The sequence below is a fragment of the Pituophis catenifer genome, unplaced genomic scaffold (genome assembly GCF_029215685.1).
Source record: "Pituophis catenifer annectens isolate HBS135680 unplaced genomic scaffold, rPitCat1.0.hap2 SCAF_3, whole genome shotgun sequence".
Lineage (NCBI taxonomy): Eukaryota > Metazoa > Chordata > Lepidosauria > Squamata > Colubridae > Pituophis > Pituophis catenifer.
In genome coordinates, this window is record NW_027256883.1 from 104,884,138 (window position 1) to 104,909,102 (window position 24,965).

Sequence of the window (24,965 nt, forward strand, 5' to 3'; positions counted from 1 at the left end):
GAAAGATTAGCTCCATTCTTTCAGTTCTGTATGCAAGGGGTGAGGACATTCTTCTACCTGCTCTGGGAAAGTCATTCTTCTCTCAAATAAAATTTTGCCACTTCTTTTTTTATCTGTCTAGGACTTCAATTTTCTGTTTGTAGAAAGAAAGAACCTTTCCCATCATTGTTGTCTTTTTACCTGATGCTTCCAAATCCTCACTGCCCTTTTCACTATGACTGTCTTCTTGACCATCAGCATTCTGCTGTGTATGCTGAAGGCTCAATTTATGGCAGACTTCAAATGCTTGCCCCACTGTTCGGACAATGCGCATGGCTTGACTCTGCAAAGTAGAGAGAAAAAGGGCAATAAGAACATCCCATCTGAAGACCAAGGCTAACAGCTATTCCTGAGGGAAAAGATCTATGCCTTCTCTTAATATTCAACTAGGGTAAAGTACCAGTAATCTAGTTACAGTTTGAAACCGTGTCAAGTTTGGTAATAACTAATTTTCTTCCATGTGCTATTAAAGCTTCGGTTTTCTTGGATTTCTGCAGCTAACATCTCAACTTAATTAGACAACTTGCTCCCAAAGAGCCTATTTTCCTACATTCCTCCCTTTCAACTTTGGAGTCTTGCTGTTTAGTGATATGAAAAGAAACACAGATGAGTTTTCCAAATTTGCAAATCAGTCCATTGAAGACTGTACTGCATGATTCAGAAACTGCACTTTGACTTTAAGCTATTCATTTGGAGTTCATTTCAGAAATATACATCCTGGTAGACTTACTTAATACACATTTATGAACTTCTATCTGAATCAGAAGGCAGAGATAGAACACTATTCTGAATTTTGAGTAAGCAACAACAAGCTAGATACATTTTTGAAATATGTACTTAGGCATGAGGGCTTAACAATGAACACATTTTTGGAGTGGCCATTCCTGAATTATATGCTCAGAGCAAATAATAACTGTCATAAAAGTTATGGTGTCATTTAAGTTTAAATGTTTTTTTTTAAAGTAAATGGTAATGGTAAAGGTTTCCCTGTCAGTCGTGTCCGACTCTTGGGTATGGTGCTCATCTTAGTTTCTTGGCTGAGGGAGTTAGCGTTGTCCGAAGACAATTTCCGTGGTCATGTGGCCAGCATGGCTATATGCCACAGGTGCAATTTAAGTTGTTACCTTCCCACCAAAGTGGCACCTATTAATCTTCTTACATTTGCATGCTTTCGAACTGCTAGCTGGGAAGGAGCTGGGGCAAGTAGCGGAAGCTCACCCTGTTGCATGGAAGCTCAGGTCTTGAACCTGGGCTGTCAACTCTCCAGCTGACAAGCTCAGCATCTTTAAGAGTAATGCAACTCTCAAGAAGATGGGGTGTCAATTTCCATAATTCTCAGCAATAGTCAATGTGTAAGGATAACCTTCTCTCTGTCTTTCATCCCAGACAACCAAAACACATTGGCTTTGCCTCAAAGCAAGCAATGTGACATGCTCTGGCTCTATTAAGAAGAAAATAGTCTGCCTAACCCCTTCTGGTCCAAGTTAAAAAATAATCTTGCCTATTTGAAACTGAGAGAGCTGAAATGGAATGAAAATAAGGAAGATGTGTTGGGATAAAAAGAAAGGGAAAGCTAAGATATTCAGGCCCCGATTTAAGCTTGGATTCTCTAGAAAACTAAAAAAACAAGTAAAATTGTACAAGTAAAATTGAATCCCCTTGATTCAAAGAAATTCCTTACTTGCTCAGACATTTCCTTTTATTTTCACCAATTTCTGTAACCCATCTGAGGTGGTTTTTGAATTTTATTTCTACCTCCTAAGGCTTGAGCTATCTCACTCAATTTTGTGTAATCTCAATTTATTTTATCTTAATGTGTTAAACTAATTAACAGAAATAAAGAAAAAATTAACAGCATTATTTTTGTTTCTGGTGTTTATTTTATTTATGCAAGCTCAGTTACTGTATATTTGAGACACTCTGGGAACTCTGTGCAGCAGAATGTCTTACATTAATAGCAGATCCATTCTACCATCAGCCTTAAATTTATTGTTTCCTCTATAATAGGAACAGATCCCCATCTGTTATGTAAGCAGCATTATGTTTTTTAATCCAACCTTAATTATATTTCCAGATGATTATGTAAAACAATTGAATTAATTTTAGATACCCCATCATGCCCTAATCACACATCACACACTATAGTCCTGGGAGGTGGTGTTATAAAATATATTATAATTTTATTTGCTTGTGTTGTTGTTATTTGCTAGTGAGGGCACAGAATATGGGATCCCTATCCATCCCACACCTCAGAGTTAAGGAGGAGGAGACCTGGTAAAAGCATCCCCTTAGAAGACAGATAATGGCAGCATTAGGAACCAAGCAGCTATATCAAGACAGGAACACAGGGCCAGAATGTAGAATTCGGAGCACTTCTGGGAAAGGAGAGTAAAACAACAGGATGAAAGAGAGTTTTCTGTAGAGGCCAAATCTATGACTCTACCTGCCAATAAAATAATTTATACTGCAAGTTCTATTTTCCCTGTAAAAAAAGGAATCTTTCTGACTAAGTGATGATGACAGATTATATTAAGCCACCTGCTAAAAGACAGTTTCACTTTTTAATTATTAAGAGAAGCGGGAGATTTTGGAATAGAAATAATAGAAATAGAAATATAATAGAACAGAACAGAATAGAACAGAGCTATAAAGGACCTTGGAGGTCTTCTAGTCCAGCCCTCTGCTCAAGCAGGAGAACCTATATCATTTCAGATAAGTGACTGTCTAGTTTCTTCTTAAAAACCTCCAGTGATGGAGTACCCATGATTTCAGAAGACAAGCTGTTCCACTGGTTAATTGTCCTCACTGTTAGGAAGTTTTTCCTTAATTCCAGGTTGCTTCTCTCTTTGAACTTTAGATTAGCCAAACCCAAAACCTGCAGCCATTCTTCATATGGTTTAGTCTCCAGGCCTTTGATCATCTTAGTTGCTCTTCTCTGAACTTTTTCCAAAGTCTCAACATCTTTTTTGTAGTATGGTGACCAAAATTAGTGGCAGTATTCCAGGTGTGGTCTTTCTAAGGTTTTATAAAGTGGTACCAATAGTTCACATGATTTTGATTCCATGTCTCTGCTTATACAACTCAGGACTATATTAGGGTTTTTTTGCTACTGCTGCACACTGCTCGCTCATATTCAAGTGATCATCCAATAGGATTCCAAGTTCCCTCTCATAATTACTGTTTTTGAGTCAGGTTTCACCTAATCTGTACTTGTACCTTTGTTTTTTCCTGCCCATGTGTAAAACCTTCCTTTTCTCCACATTAAATTTCATTTTGCTGGAAAGGCCCATTGTTCAAGTTTGTCAAGATCTTTTTGAATCCTGAGCTTGTCTTCTGGGGTGTTGGCAATTTGTGCCAGTTTAGTATCATCTGCAAATTTAATGAATTCCCCTTTTATTCCCTCATCTAAGTCATTCATGAAAATATTGAAAAGTACTGGGCCTAAGAGCCTTATGGTACCCCACTGCTTACTTCTCTCCATGTGGATGTAGTATCATTAAGGACTATTCGTTGAGTATGGTTTGTTAGCCAGCTACAAATCCATCTGATGGTGATGTTGTCTATTCCACATTTTTCTAGCTCAGGGGTGGGCAATTGTGGCTCTTTACAACCTGTGGACCAAGCTGTCTCAGGAATTCTGGGAGTTGAAGTCCACAGGTTGTAAAAGAGCCACAATTGCCCACCCCTGTTCTAGCTTACCAAGAAGTAGATTGTGGTCTACTTTGTCAAATACATTACTATATACTAAGTATACTATGTCCACAGCATTTCGCTGGTCTACTAATTTAGTCACTTTATCAAAGAATAAAATAAGATTGGTTTGGCATGATCTGTTTTTAACAAACCCATGCTGGTTACTACCGTATTTTTCAGAGTATAAGATGCATCTTTTTCTCCAAAAAAAGAGGGTGAAAATCTGGATGTGTCTTATACTCCAAATGCAGCCCTGCCCAGCTTCTCAAATGGAGGTTTCAGAGGCTGAAAAAAGGATCAGAAATGAAGCTTCAGAAAAGAAGCCCCCAAACAGAGCTTCAGAGAGCTTCAGAAAAGAAGCCCCCAAACAAAGTTTCAGAGGCTTTTTTTCTGAAGCTCTATTTTGGAGGCTTTCAGAGGCAGGAAAAAAAGTTTTTTCTGAAACAGAGTTTCAGAAATTTCAGAGGCAGAAAAAAAAAGCAAGGCACAGAACTCACAACCAAGGAACCTGTTGCTAAAATTCATCTCTTGGAACAGCTGATTGGGGGTATTCTGGGAGGCTGATCCACCTGCCAATCGGCTTTTTTCTTATTTTCCTCCCCAAAAACTAAGGTGCGTCTTATACTCCGGGGCGTCTTACACTCCGAAAAATACAGTATTTATAATTTTGCTTCCAGTTGTTCACAGATATGTTTTTTATTATCTTTTTCAGGATCTTCCCAGGTATTGATGTTAAACTGATTGGTCTGTAGTTTCCTGGGTCTGGTTTTTTTTTTTTTTTTCCTTTCTTGAAGATGGGAACCACATCATTCCTTTCCCAATCCTCAAATACTTCCCCGATACTCCAAATTTGAAAGATATAGTACAATGGTTTTGAGATAACATCTGCCAGGTCCTTATGCTTGTCCTTTTTGTATTTCAGTTTGTCAGAGAGATTTTTGTGTAGCCATTCTCATTTCTTCTTGAATTTCTTGTTTTTCTTTTGCAGTGGTATTGTGCTGGACTGGGCTTTTATGATCACATTTTTCAGAGTTTTCCATGCTTCTTTGAGTTGTTTTCCTCTTTAGGATTTTCATCCATGGAATCTTTCCTATGCTCTCATTGAGTTTGTTAAAATCAGCTTTTAAAGTTTAAGACACTGGTTGGATTATTTTCTATGTTTGCTTTTTTTATTGAAGTCCAGTATGATGTGGTCACTTTCACCCAAAGTTCCAGCAATTTCAACACCCTCTATTACTTCTTCTCTATTAATTAGAATTAGGTCCTGTATAGCTTTACTTCTAGTTCCATCCTCTACCTTTTGGATGATAAAGTTGTCGGCTAGATTGGTTAGGAGTCTGTTTGATTTCCCACTTGCTGCAGAGTTGGTCTCCCAGTTGATATCTGGATAGTTTCCTATTACTACTGTGATATGCTTCCTACATACATTTGTTAACGTTGGCAAAAAATTCATCTATTTCTTCTGTTTGGTTGGATGGCCTGTAATATAAACTAATGCAATGTCACTTTCCCCCCTTTTATATTGACCCATATACATTCTAGAGGGGTTTTAGCTTTTATCATGTGCATTTCTGTAGATATGTAGTGATCTCTCACATATAGTACAACTCCACCTTTTCCTTTTGTAGTTGTTTCTTTTGAACAATTTGTATCCATCCATCAGTACATTCCAGTCATGGGCTTCATCCCACCAGGTTTCTTAATGGCAACTATGTCATATCTACCCTCATGTACTACTGCTTCTAGTTCACCGTTTGTTCCCCAAGCTTGCCATGCTTGGGGTGCCATGTGTCCTCCTGCCCCATTGTGGCCATGAGCAACCAGATGGTGGGATGGAGTAGGCAGGGCTGAACTAGGGCTTATTTTGGGGTAGGGCTTATATTAGGCACAGGTGTGAAAATCGGGCTAGGGTTTATTTTCGGGGTAGGTCTAATTTCCAGAGAAACAGTATGATCTCCACTCCACCGATTCTGCTGTTGCGTTTCTCCCCTCCACTGATTCTGCCACCACCGATTTCTCAGCCACCAGTTCCCTTTGTTGGATGGGTTGCTCCAGGCCCTTTGTCCTCCACCATATGGGCCACTGGGAAGGGCTGCCGGGCTAGCAGAAGGCGAGGGGTCGGGTGTCTGCTGATCTTGCTGGGAAGGGAATGTTGATCAAGTTCTCCACAAGTCCTCCATATGGGGCAGGTCACTGGGGAGGCTACCAGGCTGGAAGTTCACAGTGGGAGGACTGTGGTAGTCAGGCTGCCTCTAGTTTTCTAGGCCCTGGGCCCTGGGATGCCTGGCTGCTCCCTCGAGCCGGGCTGCCTAGATTGGAGTATGGGTCTAGACAATTACCGAATATACTGTAGCCCACTGGTTCGCTGCCTCCCTTCTTGCTCGCTGTTCAACCGCTGGTTCACTGCTCTCAGTTGCCTCTTTTCCAGCACTGGGCTGCTTAGTTGGGCTCCTGAGCGGGATCTATTCTCTATTGCCGGCTGCCTCCAACTCAGCATGCAGCCATTCATTTGCTGCGCTAATATATTGCTAGTGTTTTCCTCCTTACCTCATTTCTTCTTTTCCTTTATCCCATCTATCTTCCTTATCTAACTTGCTGCTCCTTTTTTCTCCGTTTCCCCCCCTCTCCTTACTTATACTTTCCTACTTAATTTAGTAACTTTTCTCCCTGTGATCTGATACTGCTTCCTTCACTGCCACCATTTTAACTCATTGCTCTGTAAGAGAACAGTATATGAGTCCTCCATCTTGTCAGGTACTTTCACTTTTTGACCTTTGTTTCCAGACATCTTTTTATTAGCTACTTGACTAGCTGTTGAGGAAAGATGCTGGAGGAAATGTATTATTTCAAGTATCATCAACACAGAGCATAAGTAAAAATCTTGTTTAGAAAGTACAAAGAAGCTCCTTCTCCATAGCACCTAATCTCCTCTACCTAATGAGAGGAAAATACTGAAAACCTGTTTACAATTCCCATGTAAATAGACTCCAAGAAAATGGAGATACAAACTATGCACAATATCCCCAGAGTGCAATGATGACCTTCAGTTATTAGAGGGATTTATAAGAGGCCCTAAGCTTGTATCTTGTCAACTTGCAACATACCTTCTTCTTGGACTTGAAAACATTACAACGGAAGATGTTACTGGAGCCATCCCTTGCAATATAACTGAAGATCTTCAGGTCCTGGGAATCGTGGGATACATAAAATATCCTGCAAAAATAGCAGAACTATATATGCAATATGCATGCCATATAGGAAACAGGCTATTCCAGTGATGGCTAACCCTTTCTGAACTGAGTGCCCAAAGCGCGCGCCTGAACCCCCACTGCACATGCATGCGCCCCCGCACACTTCCCGCCCCCGTGGGGCCCACCGCACATGTGCAGCAGAGACCTGACGACCAGGTGGCCGGTTGGAGGTGCACACGCATGTGCAGCAGAGTTGAACTGATGTGATGGCTCACGTGCCCAGAGAGGGCGCTGTGTGCCATCTGTGGCACGCGTGCCATAGGTTCGCCATCATGGGGCTATTCTGTCACTGTCTTGGAGAAAAGCAAGCCAAGTCAAGGTATGGGTGCTCACTGATTGTCTCAATAATACTGGCAAATATAAGCACATCTTTCCAATATTACCATTTTGCAATTTATTCCTTTTCTTTTAGTCTACCACTTACACATTCTTTTTTAAGCAGGTATTTTATTAATCAGGATATGTTATTACCATCTGCTAATATGATTAATATACTGTAATAATATTCCAATGCTTTTTTTTTTTTTTTGCTTTAATTTATATCTCCGGAAACTCAGGGCGGCTTACAATGTGTTAAGCAATAACCTTCATACTTTTGTATATTTATACAAAGTCAGCTTATTGCCCCCACAATCTGGGTCCTCATTTCACCTACCTTTGAAAGGATGGAAGGCTGAGTCAATCTTGAGCCTGGTGAGATTTGAACTTGCAGTAGCTGCAAGCAGCAGTTGTTAATAACAGTGCTTTAGTCCACTGTACTACAAGCTCTTTTCTGTTTAGTGAAATGGTTGACTTTTAAAATGCATATGGTCAGTTACCAATTAATATTTTCTGTCATGCAAGTTATAGCTGCAGCATGATAGAATTATAATATGAATTCCAGAATTCCATCCAAAGGATTATTAGTTCTCCTACAAATAGTTCTGCATGTACAGTGCTCATGTCTTAAAGCATGAAGTTGTTCGACTGGTGAAAAGGGAAGACTGAAATAGAGACTATCTTTCAAAGTGCTGTCATTGTCACATCAAGACCTAGAAACCTCTGCCAAGTGCTAGCTTGATCTTAGGTCCCAATCTGGATTCATTCTGGACTGTGTGCAGAGTTCAAATATCCTACAACCTGGAACAAAATGACCTGGAGAAACAGAGAAAAAACCCACGTAAAGATCAGCTATTTACCAGCAGTTTCTACCTTCTTTAAGAGCTATGGTGATTAAAATGCAATCTTGGATGATAACTCTGCCCACAGAGCCAGGAATTTAATTCTGACTGGCTCAAGGTTGACTCAGCCTGCCATCCTTCCGAGGTCGATAAAATGAAGACCCAGATTGTTGGGTGTAATATGCTGACTCTGTAAACCACTTAGAGAGTTCTACAAAGCACTATGAAGCGGTAGGGCATGTCAAATTTTTCAACTTTCAATTTCCAAACGGGGTACTCCAAAGGGCCTTGGGGATTGTAAAGGTATTTTGGTTACTTTAATATAATTTAGATGTGCTTTGGTACATAAGTATCATAGCTTTTTAACATTTTGTTTATTTCATGAAGCAGTATATAATTCCCAATACTATTGATATTGCTTTCAATAGTCCTGTCTGCAAAACAGAACCTTGTTTAAGTCATTGGAGACTTGCCTATAATATGCACACTGCTAGTTAACTTTTCCTTCTCCCAGGGGCCTTTCCTTACTCACATCTCTTACCTGTAGATTGGGTCATGCATCACCAGTAGCTTGCTGTCATTCCAGTCCCACTCTTTCTTCTGTAAAAGAGAGCTGCGTATAAGCAGGACAGATGCTTCATTGAGTGACATAACATTTATAAAACTCCTAAGGAAATGAATGTCCTTGAGACAGTATTACTAAGGAACCAAGCACTTTCATAGCTACATTGTTCTGGGAAGATGGTTATATCACATTCACCTAGAATGGAAAATATTGCTGAATAGGAGCCAATAACTGCATACTCTGCAGCTGAAAAGCATGAAAGCCTTTGAAAATTATCTGTTCCCCCGCCAATTGGGTTCATCCCTGCTGCTTGTCTAATTATTTTTAATCCTTTTGGTAATGCCTGGGCAGGTTTTCTCTTCTTTTCTTTCCTTCCTTCTCTAATTACCTTTTCCCTTTACCCCATACCCAGTCTTCTCTGCTCCCCCACCCCTTCTGCTATTCTGCTGACCAGAAAAAAGAATAACAGAATAACAGAGTTGGAAGGGACATCAGACGTCTTCTAGTCCAATCCTCTGCTCAAGCAGAAGACCCTATACTATTCCAGACAAGTGGCTGTTCAGTCTCTTCTTAAAAACCTTGAATGATGGAACACCTACAAGTTCTGAAGGCAAGCCGTTTCACTGGTTAATTGTTCTCACTGTCAGGAATTTTTTTCTTAGTTCTAGGTTGCTTCTCTCCTTAATTAGTTTCCGTCCATTGTTTCTTGTCTTGCCTTTCTAGTTCTTTGGAAAATAGGTTGAGCCTCTCTTCTTTGTGGCAGCCCCTCAAATATTGAAACACTATTATCATATCACTTCCAGTCCTTCTTTTCAGTAGACTAGACAAACCCAATTCCTGCAACCATTCCTCATATGTTTTAGTCTCCAGCCCCCTAATCATCTTTGTTGTTCTTTGCTGCACTCCTTCAGATTCTCTTTTTAATAATATGGTGAGCAAAACTGGATGCAGTATTCTAAGTGTGATATGTTTCTGTATGTGAGAGCAGTAAGAAAAACAGTTGCTATATGCAGAGGGGGATGAAATTATTTTAAGTTCCTTTAATTCATAGGAAATTAATTTAAATCAGAAATTTACTAAATTAATATTTTGGTTTGTTTTACCTTTGCTATTGGGAAATATGGTTTTTGACAAATATATATACACATCTGTATGCACACATAGGTAAGTACATTCCATGCCCTCATTTGTTACACAAGAGGAGAGAATCTCCAGAATTTATTTTAGCTAAAGTTGATGGCCCTAGTAGGGCATCTAGAAAAGGTGGACTTTGCCCAAAGCCAATCTTACTCATCTTTAGAGTATAAATGTTCAAAACCATGGTTTTCATGTAGTTATGTCTCTTTTTAAAAAAAATATACATCAATATCAATACATGAACATCTGGGTATTCATTTGAATACAAGTAGTAATGATAGTATTAATATTATTTGTTATTTAAATCATACTTATGTAATTGTAATAATATTCTTATACATATTTGTATTAAAATATAAGCCTTCATTATTTAATTGTTCAACAATTTAGTCCCCCATTCTAATAACAATAACAGTATCTTTAGAACCAGTGGTGAAATGTAAAATTTGTTACTACCGGTTCTGTGGGCGTGGCTTGGTGGGGGGGATAACGTGACTGGGTGGGCATGGTGAACTTTTTTTTATTACTTTTTTTTAAAAAAAGGCTCTGATAATCGCGCACCACAGCTTTGATCATCAGAGCCTTTTTTTTTTACTTTTAAAAGCATTTTTTACAACCATTAGGTTGTAAAAAATGCTTTTATTTATTTATTTTTTATTAGATTTAAAAAGATAAAATTATATAAAACATTCACAACCTTAAAATACAATCAACGATACTAATCACAACAAACAAACAAGTATATGTGGTATATAAAGTACAAATGTACACAGTGACTTATTTCCTTTTTTATCTTGATGACGGTGTATAATTATTACTTTTAATTTCTTACTAAATTTTAACTTTACCTTCTTTTCTATTGGTTTATCCACTCATGCCAACTATCCCATACTTTAAAATACTGTGAGTCTTCCTTATCTTTCAATTTCAACGTTAGTCTATCCATTTCTGCACATGTATAAATTTTTTGAATTATTTGCTGCTCTGTTGGCAATTGATCTGTTTTCCAGACTTGTGCTAGGGCTAATCTAGCCGCCGTAATTATATGTAATATTAGGTCCTTTTTTTCTTTTCTAATGTTTTCTTTAAGCATTCCTACGGTGGTAGGAATTTCTGGTTCTAGCTCAATATCCTCCGCAATTATTTCTGATATCCAAATTTTTATTTTTATCCAATATTTCTTAATTTTTGGGCAAAGCCACTAGACAAGAAAGAAGGTTCCCTGTGCTTGCTTACATTTCCAACACGTTGGATTAAGATTTGCATATATCCTCGCCAATCTCGCAGGGGCTAGATACCATCTGTACCACATCTTGGTTCTTGGATCTTGGTTCTCCTTATATGGTACCGATTTTGTTATTCTATAGTTGGTTTCCCATACCCTTTCCCATTCTTCCAATTGTATGTTTTTACCAATATTCCTTGCCCAGGCTATCATTTGTCCTTTGACTAGATTTTCTGCTAGGTCGAATTCTAATAAGTATTTGTAAATCTTTGAAATCAAGTTTCCATCTTTAGTTCCTAATAATTTGTCTAGCCGGTTGGGATTTATTTCGATTCCTCCTTCCTCACTATCTTTATTGTATCTAGTTTGTATTTGTAGGTAGGGCCACCAATCTATTTCTATTCCTTGTTCCCTAAATTCCTGCCGTGTTTTTAATCTTCCGTGGGGATCCAGTAATTCTTTATATCTTATTAATTTATGGGGGGCTAGTGTATTGGGGTGCATTGCCGCCTCCAATGCGGATATCCAGCCGGGAACCTTCATATAATGTTTGTTTTTAATTTCGAGCCAAGTGCCAATTAGTGAATTTCTTATTATATGATTTTTGAAGTGTTTATATGTTTTGTTCCCGGCATGCCACCCCTTTAATAAATCGTGGCCTTCCAATTTTAATAGTCTATAATTGTCCAAATTGACCTAATCCTTAATCCATGTTAAACTCGCTGCCTTATAGTATTTTTCCCACGCTGGTAGGCCAAAACCCCCTCTAGTTCTATCATCCTGTAATATATTTAAATTTATTCTTGGTTTTTTCCCCTCCCATACAAATTTTGATGTTATTTTATTCAGATTTGTAAAAAAGTTTTTCTCTAATTTAACCGGAATAGTTTGAAATAAGTAGAGAAGTCTCGGGAGTATATTCATCTTTATTGCCCCAATTCTTCCTAGCAATGATAGCTTTAGTTTCCCCCATCTTTCTAAGTTTTTTTTAATTTGCTGTACTAACTCTCCGTAATTATTATCTTTTATGGCCACATTCCTAGTTGTCAAATTAATACCTAAATATTTTATCTTCTTAACTGCTTGTAATCCTGATTGTTTTTCTAACTCTTCTATTTGTTTTGTTGTTAAGTTTTTAGTTAATATTTTGGTCTTATCTTTGTTGATTTTTAAACCTGCCACTTTACCAAATTTCTCTATTTCTTCTGTTAATTTTAATTCTGTTTCTAGTGGATCCGCTATGAAGAATACAAGGTCGTCAGCGAACGCTTGGACCTTGTATTCTTCGCCTTTTACCTTGAGTCCTTTTATATTTTTGTTAAATCTAATTCTTCTAAGTAAATTTTCTAAAGTTAGAATAAAAAGTAGTGGTGAAAGTGGGCACCCTTGTCATACTCCTCTACTTATTTCAAAAAAATTTGTTAGTTCCCCATTGACTAGTATCCTTGCTCTCTGTTTTGTGTATATTGAAACTATCATCTTTTCGAATTTCTCCCGAATTTCATATTCTTTATTTGTTGTGTCATAAATCTCCAGTTGACCCAATCAAACGCTTTTTGTGCATCCAGAAAGATCAGGGCTACCTGTTTCTCTGGATGCACCTCATAGTATTCTATTACATTAATCACAGTCCTTATGTTGTTTTTAATTTGTCTTGCCGGCAGGAATCCGTTCTGATCCGAATGTATTCTATGATTTAATATTACCTTTAATCTGTTTGCCATCAGGTTCATAAAAATCTTATAATCAGAATTTAGTAAAGAAATCGGCCTATAATTTTTTATCTGTGTTGTATCTGCCCCCTCCTTCGGGATTAGCGAAGATATATGCCTCCCTCCAAGAGTCTGGCAGCGTTGCCTCTTTCAAAGCCTCATTGTAGACCTCTAATAATATCCAATTTAATGATTCCCCTAATCCTTTGTATAATTCTATTGGTAACCCATCTGTTTTATTGTTTTTTTTGTTTCCTAATTGTTGCCTGTAGTTCCTCTATAGTAATCTCTCTATTCAGTATCACTTCCTCTTCTTCAGTTACTCCCTCCTCTTTTAAATATTGGTCTATTTCCTCTGTTGGCACTTTGTCTGTATGTATAACTTGAAAAAATTGGATTTCTATCTCTTTCTTCTTTTCTGGGTTCTGACATAACTTACCATCCTTATCCTGCAGTTGATGAATTGTTCATTTCTCTCTTTCTTTTCTTAATTTATAAGCCATCCACCTCCCTCGTTTGTTTGCCTGTTCAAATTGATTTTGTTTTACAAATTTCATTGTATTGACATATTTTTCATGTTCAAATAGGTTCAATTTATGTTTAGCTGCCATCCAATTAGTTCTTATTTGTTCATCCCCTGGCCTCTCCTGTAATTTCCTTTCCCAATTTTTAATCTCTTCTCGGATTTTATTATATTCATTTTCCTTCTCCTTTTTCCATTTGCTATTATAGGCTATTGTTAAACCTCTAATGTAGACTTTTGTTGTGTCCCACAGGTTTTGGAGGGATGTTTGATATTTGTTGTTATCTTTGAAAAACCCCTTCAATTCTTTTTCTATCTTTTCAGTATATTCCTTTTCTTTCATTATCTGAACATTCATCATCATCCATCTGCTCCTTTTCTTTCTTTGCCCTCTCCATTCTATTATTATTGGGTTATGATCAGCCCAATCGTTCGTCACGATCTCTACTGATTCCATCTCCTGTATTAAAATCTTTGTAGCCCAAACCATATCTATCCTCGACCAGGATTTGTGGGGGTTGGTGTAATATGTGTACCTTTCCTCTTCTGGGTTATATAGTCTCCATATATCCACTAAGTTTAATTCTTCTGTTAAATTAAATAATGTTTTTGGCAGCAAATTTTTCTTTTTATTATTGTTCTGATTGCTCTTATAATCCTTTTTTGGGTCCACAATTGCGTTAAGATCCCACAGCAAACATACATTTTCTATATTTTGTTCTATTATCTTTTCATGCAATTTTCGGTAAAATTCTTTTTGTTCACTATTTGGCACATATACGACCACTAACAACACACTTTTACCTTTAACATTTACTTCAATCATCAAGATTCTTCCTATCTTGTCTACATATTTTAAATTACTTTCTATCTCTTCCTTAACAAAAACTGCTATTCCTCTTTTCTTTTCGTCCGCTAACAATACAAATAGTTTCCCTAATTTTTTACATTGTAAAAATTTTTCATCTTGTTTTCTTATATGAGTTTCTTGAAGGCATACAATGTCTATTTTTTGTTTGATTAATTTCCTAAATATTTGATGTCTTTTGGCTGGTGAATTGAGTCTGTTTATGTTTAGTGATATCATTTTAAGGTTCCGGTCCATTCTTTAAAATTGGTCTTTTTCTTTTTTATTCCTTTACTTCCTGTCCTTTTTCTTAGCTTGGTTTTGTGCTCTTGTCATTACTCCTTCTTCTCGAATTTCCCCCTCTTCTTTTTCTTTTTCCTTAATACTCTCCTCACATGGGGTTTCTTGATCTTCTCGTCTTTGTTTTGGTTTAACTCTCTTTTCCAATTCTTCTCTTCTGCCATTTGTTCTTTCTAATTCTATCACCTGGTCGTGTAGGGTTTGTGCCTTCTCTAAGGAGTCAACTTTTATCTTTTTCCCCTACCATGTGACCAACACACCCTCCGGTATTATCCATCGAAATAATATTTGTTTTCTATTTAGTAATGCTGTGAGGAATCCATAGTCCTTTCTCCATTCTCTAATTCTTTTTGGTATTTGTTTTAATGTTATGATTTCTTTCTGTTTGTAGTACATTGGTTCTTCTTTTGTTATTTTGAAGACGATGTCTCTGACTTTCCTCTGCACGAATCATACATGGACCTCTCTTGGCAGTTTGTGTTGTCTCGCATAGTTCGTGTGTACTCTAAATTCCTCATCCAGTTCATTAATAATCTCATCCTTATCTCGCTGTAGAGCTTCCACGATCATTTTGGCCATTACTAGAGTTAGGTCCTCATCTCTTTCTTCTCTCACATTTTGGAACCTTAGATAGAATGCTGTTCTCTCCATCTCTAACTGTGCCACCGTGTTCTCAAGGTTTTTATTAAGGCCTGTCATTTTCTCATCTAATAATTCTAGCTTCTCTTCCGTTTGCTCTGTTTTTGTTTTTTTTTCTATAGCCGTGATCCTTTGGTCATTTTTTTGTATTATCTCTTGAATAGAGTCCATTTTTTCATCTAATTTTTGTATATCCTCTTTGACCGATTTTTTGACTTCGTCCAAATCTCTCCTGGCTTCCTCATGATATCTAGACAAGCACTCTTGCATTTTTAACATAGTCTCCTGTATTGTCGCTAATGTAGTCTGGACAGTCTGCATACTCATGGTGGAGGTTTGCTTTTTAGTCGAAAACATCCCTTCTAAGGTCTTTTGTGTTGCTGGAGAAGCTGTTAATCCAATTGGTGTTGAAGTGACCTTCCTTCCTGATTTTACTGTAGTTACTGTGGTGGATGTCATTTCGTTCAAAATTTTATGTTGCTTTTCTAGAATTCTGTCTATTCTTTCCCAAATCAGCATCCGCTTCTAGCTCAGTTTTGTAAACTACTAATTCCTAATGTTCTTAAATAAATCTAAATATATTCTATTCCTATTTTATTTGAATATAAAATCTCAATCTATAAATTATATTTTATATTTTAACTAATTTATTATATATCACTCTAGTGATTCTCAGACATACTGTATCTTAATCTTGATCTTAATGAAAATCCTTCTCCTGTTCAATAGGCTATAAGTACTATAAAGTGGTACAAGTGCAATAAATACTTTAGACTTGTATTAACATACTATAGTAGACAGATTAATTAATTAATTTTCTAACTGGCTTGATATTAATAAAAATCTTAATCAAAACACATATAAGAAAGCAACAGACAAAATATTATAGCATATTGTTCTTCTTTATTATTGCCTGTATTGTCCTTCTCTGTCGGTGCAGCTTTATTAAACGGAAAACCAACATCCCTGTTCCAGATCGCTTCTCTTCTCCCAGATTCAGAACGCTCACTCTTTCAAACGTCCCTTTTCTATTCCTCCGTATATATCCAACAGGACAGGTTTCGCTGCATCACTTCGCTCCCCTCGCTGTTTGCCACCTGCACCTTTCCGAATCTCCCTTTCCTTCAGCTGCTCCTCTGGGCTCTAGGATTTGTCACCTCCTTGCAGTTATCTTCAATATCACTGTGTCTAGCGTTTTAATCGCCTGCTCACACCGCCAATCTTCACCCAATACTCACTCTTTCGCGTCCCGATTTTGCACTTGGGGCGTTAGATCTCTGGGTCGGCCATGTTGGCCAACTTCTTCCATGTTCAAAATGAGGATTCTTCTTGGCGCGACGGGAGACTGCACCTCTCCACACCAGCTCCGCTGAAGTCACCCTCTCTTTACCGGTCCACCCAAGATCGATTTTTCCCGCAACGGGCACCGTAACACTGGAAATTCGACACGGGATACGGAGCTCTCCTTCCTTGTGTCGCCTCGACCCATGCCTCAACTGCAACTGTGATCATCAGAGCCTTTTTTTTTTTTACTTTTAAAAGCATTTTTTACAACCATTAGGTTGTAAAAAAATGCTTTTAAAAGGTTAAAAAAAGGCTCTTATGATCACAAACTAGACAAGAGCCATAGGGTGAACCACTGAGATTGCCAAGTCAGACAAATGATGACCAGTACTCAAGAATGTCATCATAGAAGACTACCAGTGGAAGAATTGAAGTAGTTTTGAGGAAACAAAAATTGGGGACATTATGTAATTTCTCTTGATGATCTGAATAATGTTAACCAAGTATTTTTTGAGTTTAAAGTTTAATAGAGATGTGGATTTTGATTAGAATGTGAATATGAAATATGTCATATTTCTAATGAGGTATGGGAATATATTAATAATTTGTTTCATGGCGTTTCAGTTTTGTTGCTTATCCACCTGTCAACTCTGAAACAGATCAGACCTGTTGCAGCCATCTTTCCGTTTCCAAAGTTGCCACACAACTGGTGGGGTGGGGCGGAAGAGGCTTGGAATGCACACCAGCCAAAACAATTAAATATCTCCTGGGAAGCAAGGTCATCCAAACGGGTACTGACCAGAGACTGAAACTGGTTGCCAAGGAGACAACAGAGCACCTAATTGGACAATATGTTCTGTGACATAGTGGGGAGGGGGGAGACCTAACTTTTAATAATATGAAAAAGTAGGAAATAGTCAGAGCTGTTTTTAAGTTTCATTTGTGCCGAATTGTTGTACTCAATAAACCAGTGCTTTTATTTCATTGATTCCAAAGGAGGATCAAGACCGTAGTCAACCTAAGAATTATAGGCCAATATCGCTTTTAAATACTGATTATAAGATTTTTGCTAAAATATTAGCAAATAGGTTAATGGTAATCATGCAACAAATGATTCATAATGACCAATCTGGATTTATAAGTGGGAGACAAATGAAAGGTAATGTAAGACAAATTGTAAACTTATTGGAATACTTGGAAAGGAAGTAGCAGCGCTTATTGGAATACTTGGAAAGGAAGTCCCTGCAGCGCTTATCTTTTTGGATGCGGAGAAGGCATTTGATCGATTGAATTGGCAATTTTTATTGAAAATAATAGAAAAGATGCAGTTTGGAGAATACTTTACACAATTTATTAGAGCAATATATTAGAGACAAACAGCACAAATAATAATTAATGGTGGTTTAACAGAAACTTTTAAAATTGAAAAAGGAACAAGACAGGGATGCCCTTTATCACCATTATTGTTTATTTTAACTTTGGAACCTTTATTGAATAAAATATGAGGGTCAAATAAAATAAAGGGAATTAAAATTAGACATCATGATTATAGATTAAGAGCATTTGCAGATGACTTGGTTGTTAACTCAACCAGTACAATCAGCTACAGGTTTAATGGATATAATTAGCCAATATGGACAAATGTCTGGATTTAAAATAAATAAACAAAAAACAAAGATAATAACTAAAAACATGATGGTAAAGCAAAAAGAAGGACTAGAAAGACTAACAGGATTTGAAATAGTAAAAAAGGTTAAATATCTAGGGATATATATCACAGCCTCAAATGTAAAATTATATAAAAATAATTATGAAATGTTATGGCAAAAAATACAGAAAGAGATGGAGAATTGGGGAAAACTACAATTATCTTTGTTGGGAAGAATAGCAGCAATAAAAATGAATGTTCTACCTAGGTTTCTATTTTTTTTTTTTATTGCAAAAGTTTTACAATTACATTTTCACCCCTTTTCCCCCCCCACCACCCACCCCAAACTTCCCAACCTCCCTAACCCTCCCTAACCCTCCCCTCCCCCCAGACTTCCCTATATTATACTCATATCTGGTAAAAAAATAAAAAAAAACCCTTAATATAAAACTTGTGTAAAAACTTGAACCCCTCCCTCCCCTTTATAATTTTTCTTTTTACCCTCATTACATTAAAATATTTCTAATACATTATTTTCAAATAAAAGCTATTTGATACTTTCTAGTTTGATATTTGTTCTGAACATATTCTATCCACTTTTTCCATTCCCATTCATAAGTCTCTTGTGAACAATCTTTTAAGTATGCTGAAATCTTCGCCATCTCTGCAAAACTGGCCATCTTCAAAGTCCATTCCTCAATAGTGAGCAAGGCTTCATTTTTCCAATATTTACCTATCAACAATCTTGCTGCTGTTATCATATACAATATCAGTTTTGTTTCACCCAATGTAAAACCCTTAACTATACCCAATAAAAACAATTGTGGAGAGAATTGAATTTTTTTCTTCAAAACATTCTGCATGACCCACCAAATTTTTATCCAAAAAGCCTTAACTTTCCTACAGGTCCACCAAACATGATAATATGTAGCATCCAAACATTCACATCTCCAACATTTTGGCTGAACATTAGGGTACATACATGACAACTTTTTGGGATCTAAATGCCATCTATAAAACATTTTATAGAAATTTTCCCTCAAATTCTGCGACTGTGTAAATTTAACATTCTGAACCCAATTTTTTTCCCATGTTTCCAACATCACTGGTTCTTCAAAATTTTGTGCCCACTTAAGTCATACAATCTTTAACTAATTCAGTTTCTGAATCCCTTTCTAACAAAACATTATAAAGCCTTTTGATATGCATTGGACCTTTCTCTTTTATATGTCTAACCAATTCTTCCTCGTGCAACATAATACCAGTTTTTTGGTCCTCTTTCCATCTCAATTGTAATTGATTATATTGTAACCAAGTTAGATTAATCCCTTCGTCCAACAGTGTCTGCAATGTCTTCAGCTGCCATCTGCCCGCATCTGTAAAAGGAACCTCTTTGTATAAAAACCCCCTGAGTGACATTATATTTGTATTCCACAAAATATGACCAAGATCCAGCCATAGCGGTATTTTATAATCCCATTTGAATCGGTGCTTCTTCCAAACTCTCATCAAAGAGTCTCTAAGTATATGGCTTTTAAATACTTTATCAACTTTGTCATCATAAAATAAGTAGGCATGCCATCCAAATTCAAGATCAAAACTTTCTGCATTCAATATTCCAGCCTTTTTCCTTCCAAACCAGTCACTTGTTAAAGTTAAAGCTGCTGCATCATAATATAGCTGTAGGTTTGGAAGTTTAAGACCTCCTCTTTCTGGAACATCTTGCATAATTTTCAATTTCACTCTCGGCTTTTTCTCGTTCCAGACGAACTTATTCACTCCAGTTTGCCAGACTTTCAATTGTTTATCACTTTTAAGCACCGGAATCATTTGAAACAAAAAAAGAAATCTTGGCAAAATGTTCATCTTAAATGCTGCTATTCTTCCAAGTAGAGACAGCTGCAGTTTTTTCCAAGTCTCCATGTCTTTCTGCACCTCTCGCCACAACACCTCATAATTATTTTGAAACAATTTCATGTTTGATTCTGCAACCTGAACTCCTAGATATTTTACCTTTGGTACAATCTCAAAACCTGCCCTCCTTTCAAGCTCAAGTTTACGATCTTGTGTCATGTTTTTAGCTATCATTTTAGTCTTTTTTGGATTCAGTCTAAAACCTGAAACTTTACCATAGTCTTGTATAATGTCCTTCATCAGGATTATTGATTCCATTGGCTGTGATAGGGTAACAACCAGATCATCTGCAAATGCCTTTATTCTGTAATCCTCTTGCCTAATCATTATACCTTTCAGGATATTAGAGTCCCGTATTGTATTTAGCAAGACTTCTAGTGTTAAAATAAATAAAAGTGGGGACAGCGGACATCCCTGTCTTGTTCCTTTTTCAATTTTAAACTCTGTTGTCAAACTTCCATTAATAATGATCTGTGCCTTTTGCTCTTGGTAAATTGCTGAAATCGCCTGTATAAATTGATCCCCAAAGTCCATCTTTTTAAAAGTCTTTAATAGAAAATTCCAATCCACTCTATCAAAGGCCTTCTCTGCATCCAAAAAGACCAGCACTGCAGGAATCTGTTTATTCTTCTCAAGATATTCCAATAAATCTATTACTTGCCTTACATTATCCTTCATGTATCTGCCCTCGATAAATCCCGCTTGATCATCATGAATCACCTTTTGGATTACTGGCATCAATCTGTTGGCTAATACTTTCGCATAAATTTTATAGTCTGTATTCAAAAGAGATATTGGTCTGTAATTCTCTGGTTTTTTAGGACCGGCTTGTTCTTTTGGTATCAAAGATATATAAGCTGTTGTCCATGATGGGGGTATTTTACCCCCTTGTTGAATATTGCAAAATAAATCTCTAAGTTGTTCCACCATTTCAGCTTGCAAAGTTTTGTAATACACTGCGGTCAAACCATCCGTGCCAGGAGCTTTGGCTGTTTTTAACTGTTTAATTGCTACTATTATCTCCTCCTCTGTTATAGGATAATTCATTCTTTCCTTTTGTTGATCAGTAATTTTTGTAACTCTTTTATCGTTTAAATATTTTTCTATAAGTCCATTCTGCACCTCCTCTTTGGCGTATAGTTTGGTATAATAGTCCACAAAAGCTTCTTTAATTAATTTTTGTTGAAAAATTTCTTTCCCTCCAATATCAATACTATCAATAGTCCGTATACTCTGTTTTTTCCTCAATGTGTAAGCCAACCATCTGCCCGGTTTATTAGCGTTACAAAATGTATTGTGCTTCGCATATTGTATGTTTGTTGCAACTTGTTCCGCCATAAGCATTTGAAATTGATCTTTCAAAAGTTTTATAGCACCGCATATTCTTTCATCTGTTGGATTTTTAATAAGTAACTGTTCTTTATTCTTTATTTCTATTTCCAATTCAGATCTTTTCTTTTATCGAATCAGTCTATGTTTAGAGTTCATGTAGATAAGCACCCCTCTCATATAAGCTTTACTTGCATCCCACACAATTTCTATTGGGGTACCTTTATTCAAATTTATTTCAAAAAATTCTTTCAAGTGCTTTTTAAGTTCTGTTGTGTTTTTTTCATATCTGAACAAGTTCTCATTTAATCTCCAAGAACGTCTCTCAATCTTATCCATCTCAATTTCTATCCATACTGGGCTATGGTCAGTCAAAGTTCTTGGAAAAATCTTTGTTCTTTTTGTCTTGACAAGTAAATCATCTGACAACAAAATGAAATCAATCCTAGAGAAGGATCTATGTCTATCTGAAAAAAAAGTATAGTCCAGTTCTTTTGGGTTATGTATTCTCCAAATATCTTTTAGTTCCAAATCTTCTTTCATATCAAAAAAGGTCTGAGGTAACCTAATCCTAAATTTCGCTGAACTCCTTTTGTCTAATTTAGAATCTATTACTCCATTCCAGTCTCCCATGATTAAAATAGATCTATAGTCCCATTGTAGTATTTTAGTATGTAACATTTTATAGAAATAATCCTGTTGTTGGTTGGGAGCATAAATTCCTATCAAAAGAATTTGGCCATATGTTGTAAATAATTCAATTGCTACAAACCTACCATCTTCATCTGTTTCTATAACTTTAGCCGTAAATTTCTTATTTACATAGATAACCACACCATTCTTTTTTTGCAACGTTGAAGATATAAAATGTATTCCTAGTTTGGAGTTTATCAAGTATTTTTGATCTTGAACTGTAATATGCGTTTCTTGTAGACAAATTATATCATTATTAAATTGTTTCAAATATGTAAATAATTTCTTCCTTTTCTGTGCTGAATTCAACCCATTCACATTCCAAGATAAACACTTAAGCGTCATCTTCATCTTTCTGGAGCAAAGAGCAGAATAACCGAATATCATCCAAAATCTTCGGAGTCGCTCCCCCCATGGCTCCAGTCTCTTGTATAGTAGTCTTAGCTCCCTTCTTGTCTTGTCTTTCCTGTTGTTGTTGTTGCTTTTGTTTAAGTAACTTAGATTGAGCTCGAGTTATACGTTGATCCTTAACTTCGATCATCCGAACCGGGTCCAAGATTGGAGAAGATTCCAGCAAAGGCTCATCCAGAAAACCTCCTTCTGCGCCTTGCATTTCCTCTGGTTCCTGCTTAGACTGTTCTTGCAATTCTCGTTGAGGTTGCTTCTCATCACTCTCCTTAATCTCCAAAGCTGTAGATGTACGTGGGGATCGTGTTCTTTCCTTAAGAGTAGTAGTGTAGAAGTGCTCTGCCTTCTCCACGGTATTCAAACGATATCTTTCTCCCTTGTATCTCAAAATTATACCAACTGGGGCGTCCCACCGAAATGCTATCTGTTGATTTTGCAATTCTTTAACAAGAAAGCCAAAGTCTTTTCTGGTTTTCAACATTTTAGGAGGTAATTCTTTATAAACTCCAATTTGTGAGCCCCCCACTTGCACAGAGGTGTAAAAGGATTTTTGCAGGATGTCATTTCTTATTTCTCTGTCTGTAAAATATATGACCACATCTCTGGGCAATTGTCTTTGTCTGGCCACCCAAGAATTCACTCTGTAAATTTTATCTATTTTGTGAAAAACCACATCAGGATTAACTTTTAAAATCTTAGCCAGAGCCTCAGAACAAACCTGTCTCAAATCCTGTCTATCCTCTTCTCGAATTCCTCGAAGCCGTATTGCAAACTCCATTGCCCTGAATTGTACCATCACGATTTCGTTTTCAACTCTCTGCATTTTACTGTCAACATCAGCAATTTTATAATCATTATCTTTCATCTTAACATTAACTTCTGATTTAAATTCTTCAACTTTAGAATCAACTTTAATAATAAATTCTGCCAGGCCAGACGCCACTTCTGATATTTTTTTGGTCACCTCACCTTGTTTTGATTCTGTTTCACCATATCTTTAACTTCATTAATTTCCTGCATAAATTCCTGATGTGACTTTTGAAGTTTATCATCTATCTCCTGTTGAGATTTTTGAAATTTATCATCCAAAATTTTAGAAATAAATTCTTTTAAATCTCCCACATCAAAATCTTTTTTCTGAGTCTGTATCTGTTGTGCAGGGGGAGGCTGTGTTTTATGTGTGGGAGATCCACCTCCTGTTGCCTTCGCTTCCTGCTTCTTTGAGGCCATCCTGCCACGTAGGCTGGTTTTACTAAAAAGGGAAGTTCTTCTTCCTCTCCCACCTCCACAAAGACTTCTGAAAAAGTCCCCCAGATTTAATCAAATAAGAACTAAAGTAAAGCAAAGTCCAGTATTGAAAAAGGAGAAATTTCTCTCTTATTTCTCTTGTTACAAGCGAAGCAACTTCGTAACAGTTTAGAAACTTTGTGACAAAGCAAGATGAGTTCAGCAATCCACACTCGCCAGCTCGTTAACTCTGAGGCTAAGCGCCATGTTTTACAGTTCACTTTCACTCATCCGCATTTTTTCACTCAGATTAGAAAGCCAAGAAAACTCTAATACTTGCGATTCCGAGTTTCAGGGTTCAAGTAAAAATATGCTGCTTATTAAGGCTGGTTCCTTTCCTTTCAGTTTGAAGTTTCCTCTAGCCGGCTTGTTCTGCAAAAGCAGACTTGTCCCACACCGCCCGGAGTTCCAGCAGGTTGAACGGGAGCCGCTCCTGTTCCCTCCCCAGAAACTATTCCCTGGGGGGGTTGCAGGGGCTCAATCTGTGCCCTGCGATCTCTCTTCAAAAATCCTAGGGATTTTGAAGTTTTCGAGCCGCTTCTTAGTCGCGAAGCGGCTCTACAAGCGGCGGGGCTGGCGGAGCTTCAAAAGGCACCGCCGCCGCCGAAGACGAGGAAACCGGAAGTCCTAGGTTTCTATTTTTGTTCCAAATGATACCAATACTCAAGAAAGATGAAAATCTGAGGGAATGGCAGAAGGGTATTAATAATTTTGTTTGGGCAGGGAAAAGACCAAGAATAAAGCTAAAAATAATGCAAGATATACGTGAAAGAGGAGGTCTTAAAATGCCTAATTTAAGATTATACTATGAAGCAGCTGTCCTAACAATAATTAGTGATTGGATTAACTCAACAGAAGAAAGAATATTGAACATTGAAGGATATGATTTGTTATATGGCTGGCATGCTTATTTATTATATGATAAAAAGGTGGATAAGACCTTTAAAAGCCATATATTAAGGAATGCCTTGTTACGAGTTTGGAAAAAGTATCAATATAAGTTAAATTATAAAATACCTATATGGGCAATATCCAGACATGTGATAGAGAATATAAGTGTAGAACAAAAGCAAGAGGTGATTACTTATAAAGAGCTTCTTAAAATGGAAGGGGGGGTATTGCAGTTAAAATCTTTAAATGCATTAAAAGAAGAAAGAATAATTCAAACTTGGTTTCAGTATGGTCAGTTGCAAGCTAGATGGAAAAGAAGATCAGAGAATTTGTATCATGCAGAACGAGGAAAATTTGGTAAAACAAATTAGAGACCAAGGTCAAATGCATATAAAAAGAGTATACAATGTATTGACAGAA

The 24,965-nt window shown here is 36.9% G+C and overlaps 1 protein-coding gene across 1 annotated transcript in view; it reads right to left on the bottom strand.

Annotated features, from left to right (window-relative positions):
* NOS1AP (nitric oxide synthase 1 adaptor protein) overlaps nt 1-24,965 on the bottom strand; it is a 104,441-nt gene that overhangs the window by 22,658 nt on the left and 56,818 nt on the right. Inside the window, exons 4-6 of the mRNA XM_070940886.1 lie at nt 8,685-8,743; nt 6,837-6,945; nt 181-322 (exon numbers count right to left, since the gene is read on the bottom strand). Of these exons, the coding sequence (XP_070796987.1) occupies nt 181-322; nt 6,837-6,945; nt 8,685-8,743 (310 nt within the window). The remainder of the gene's footprint in view (nt 1-180; nt 323-6,836; nt 6,946-8,684; nt 8,744-24,965) is intronic.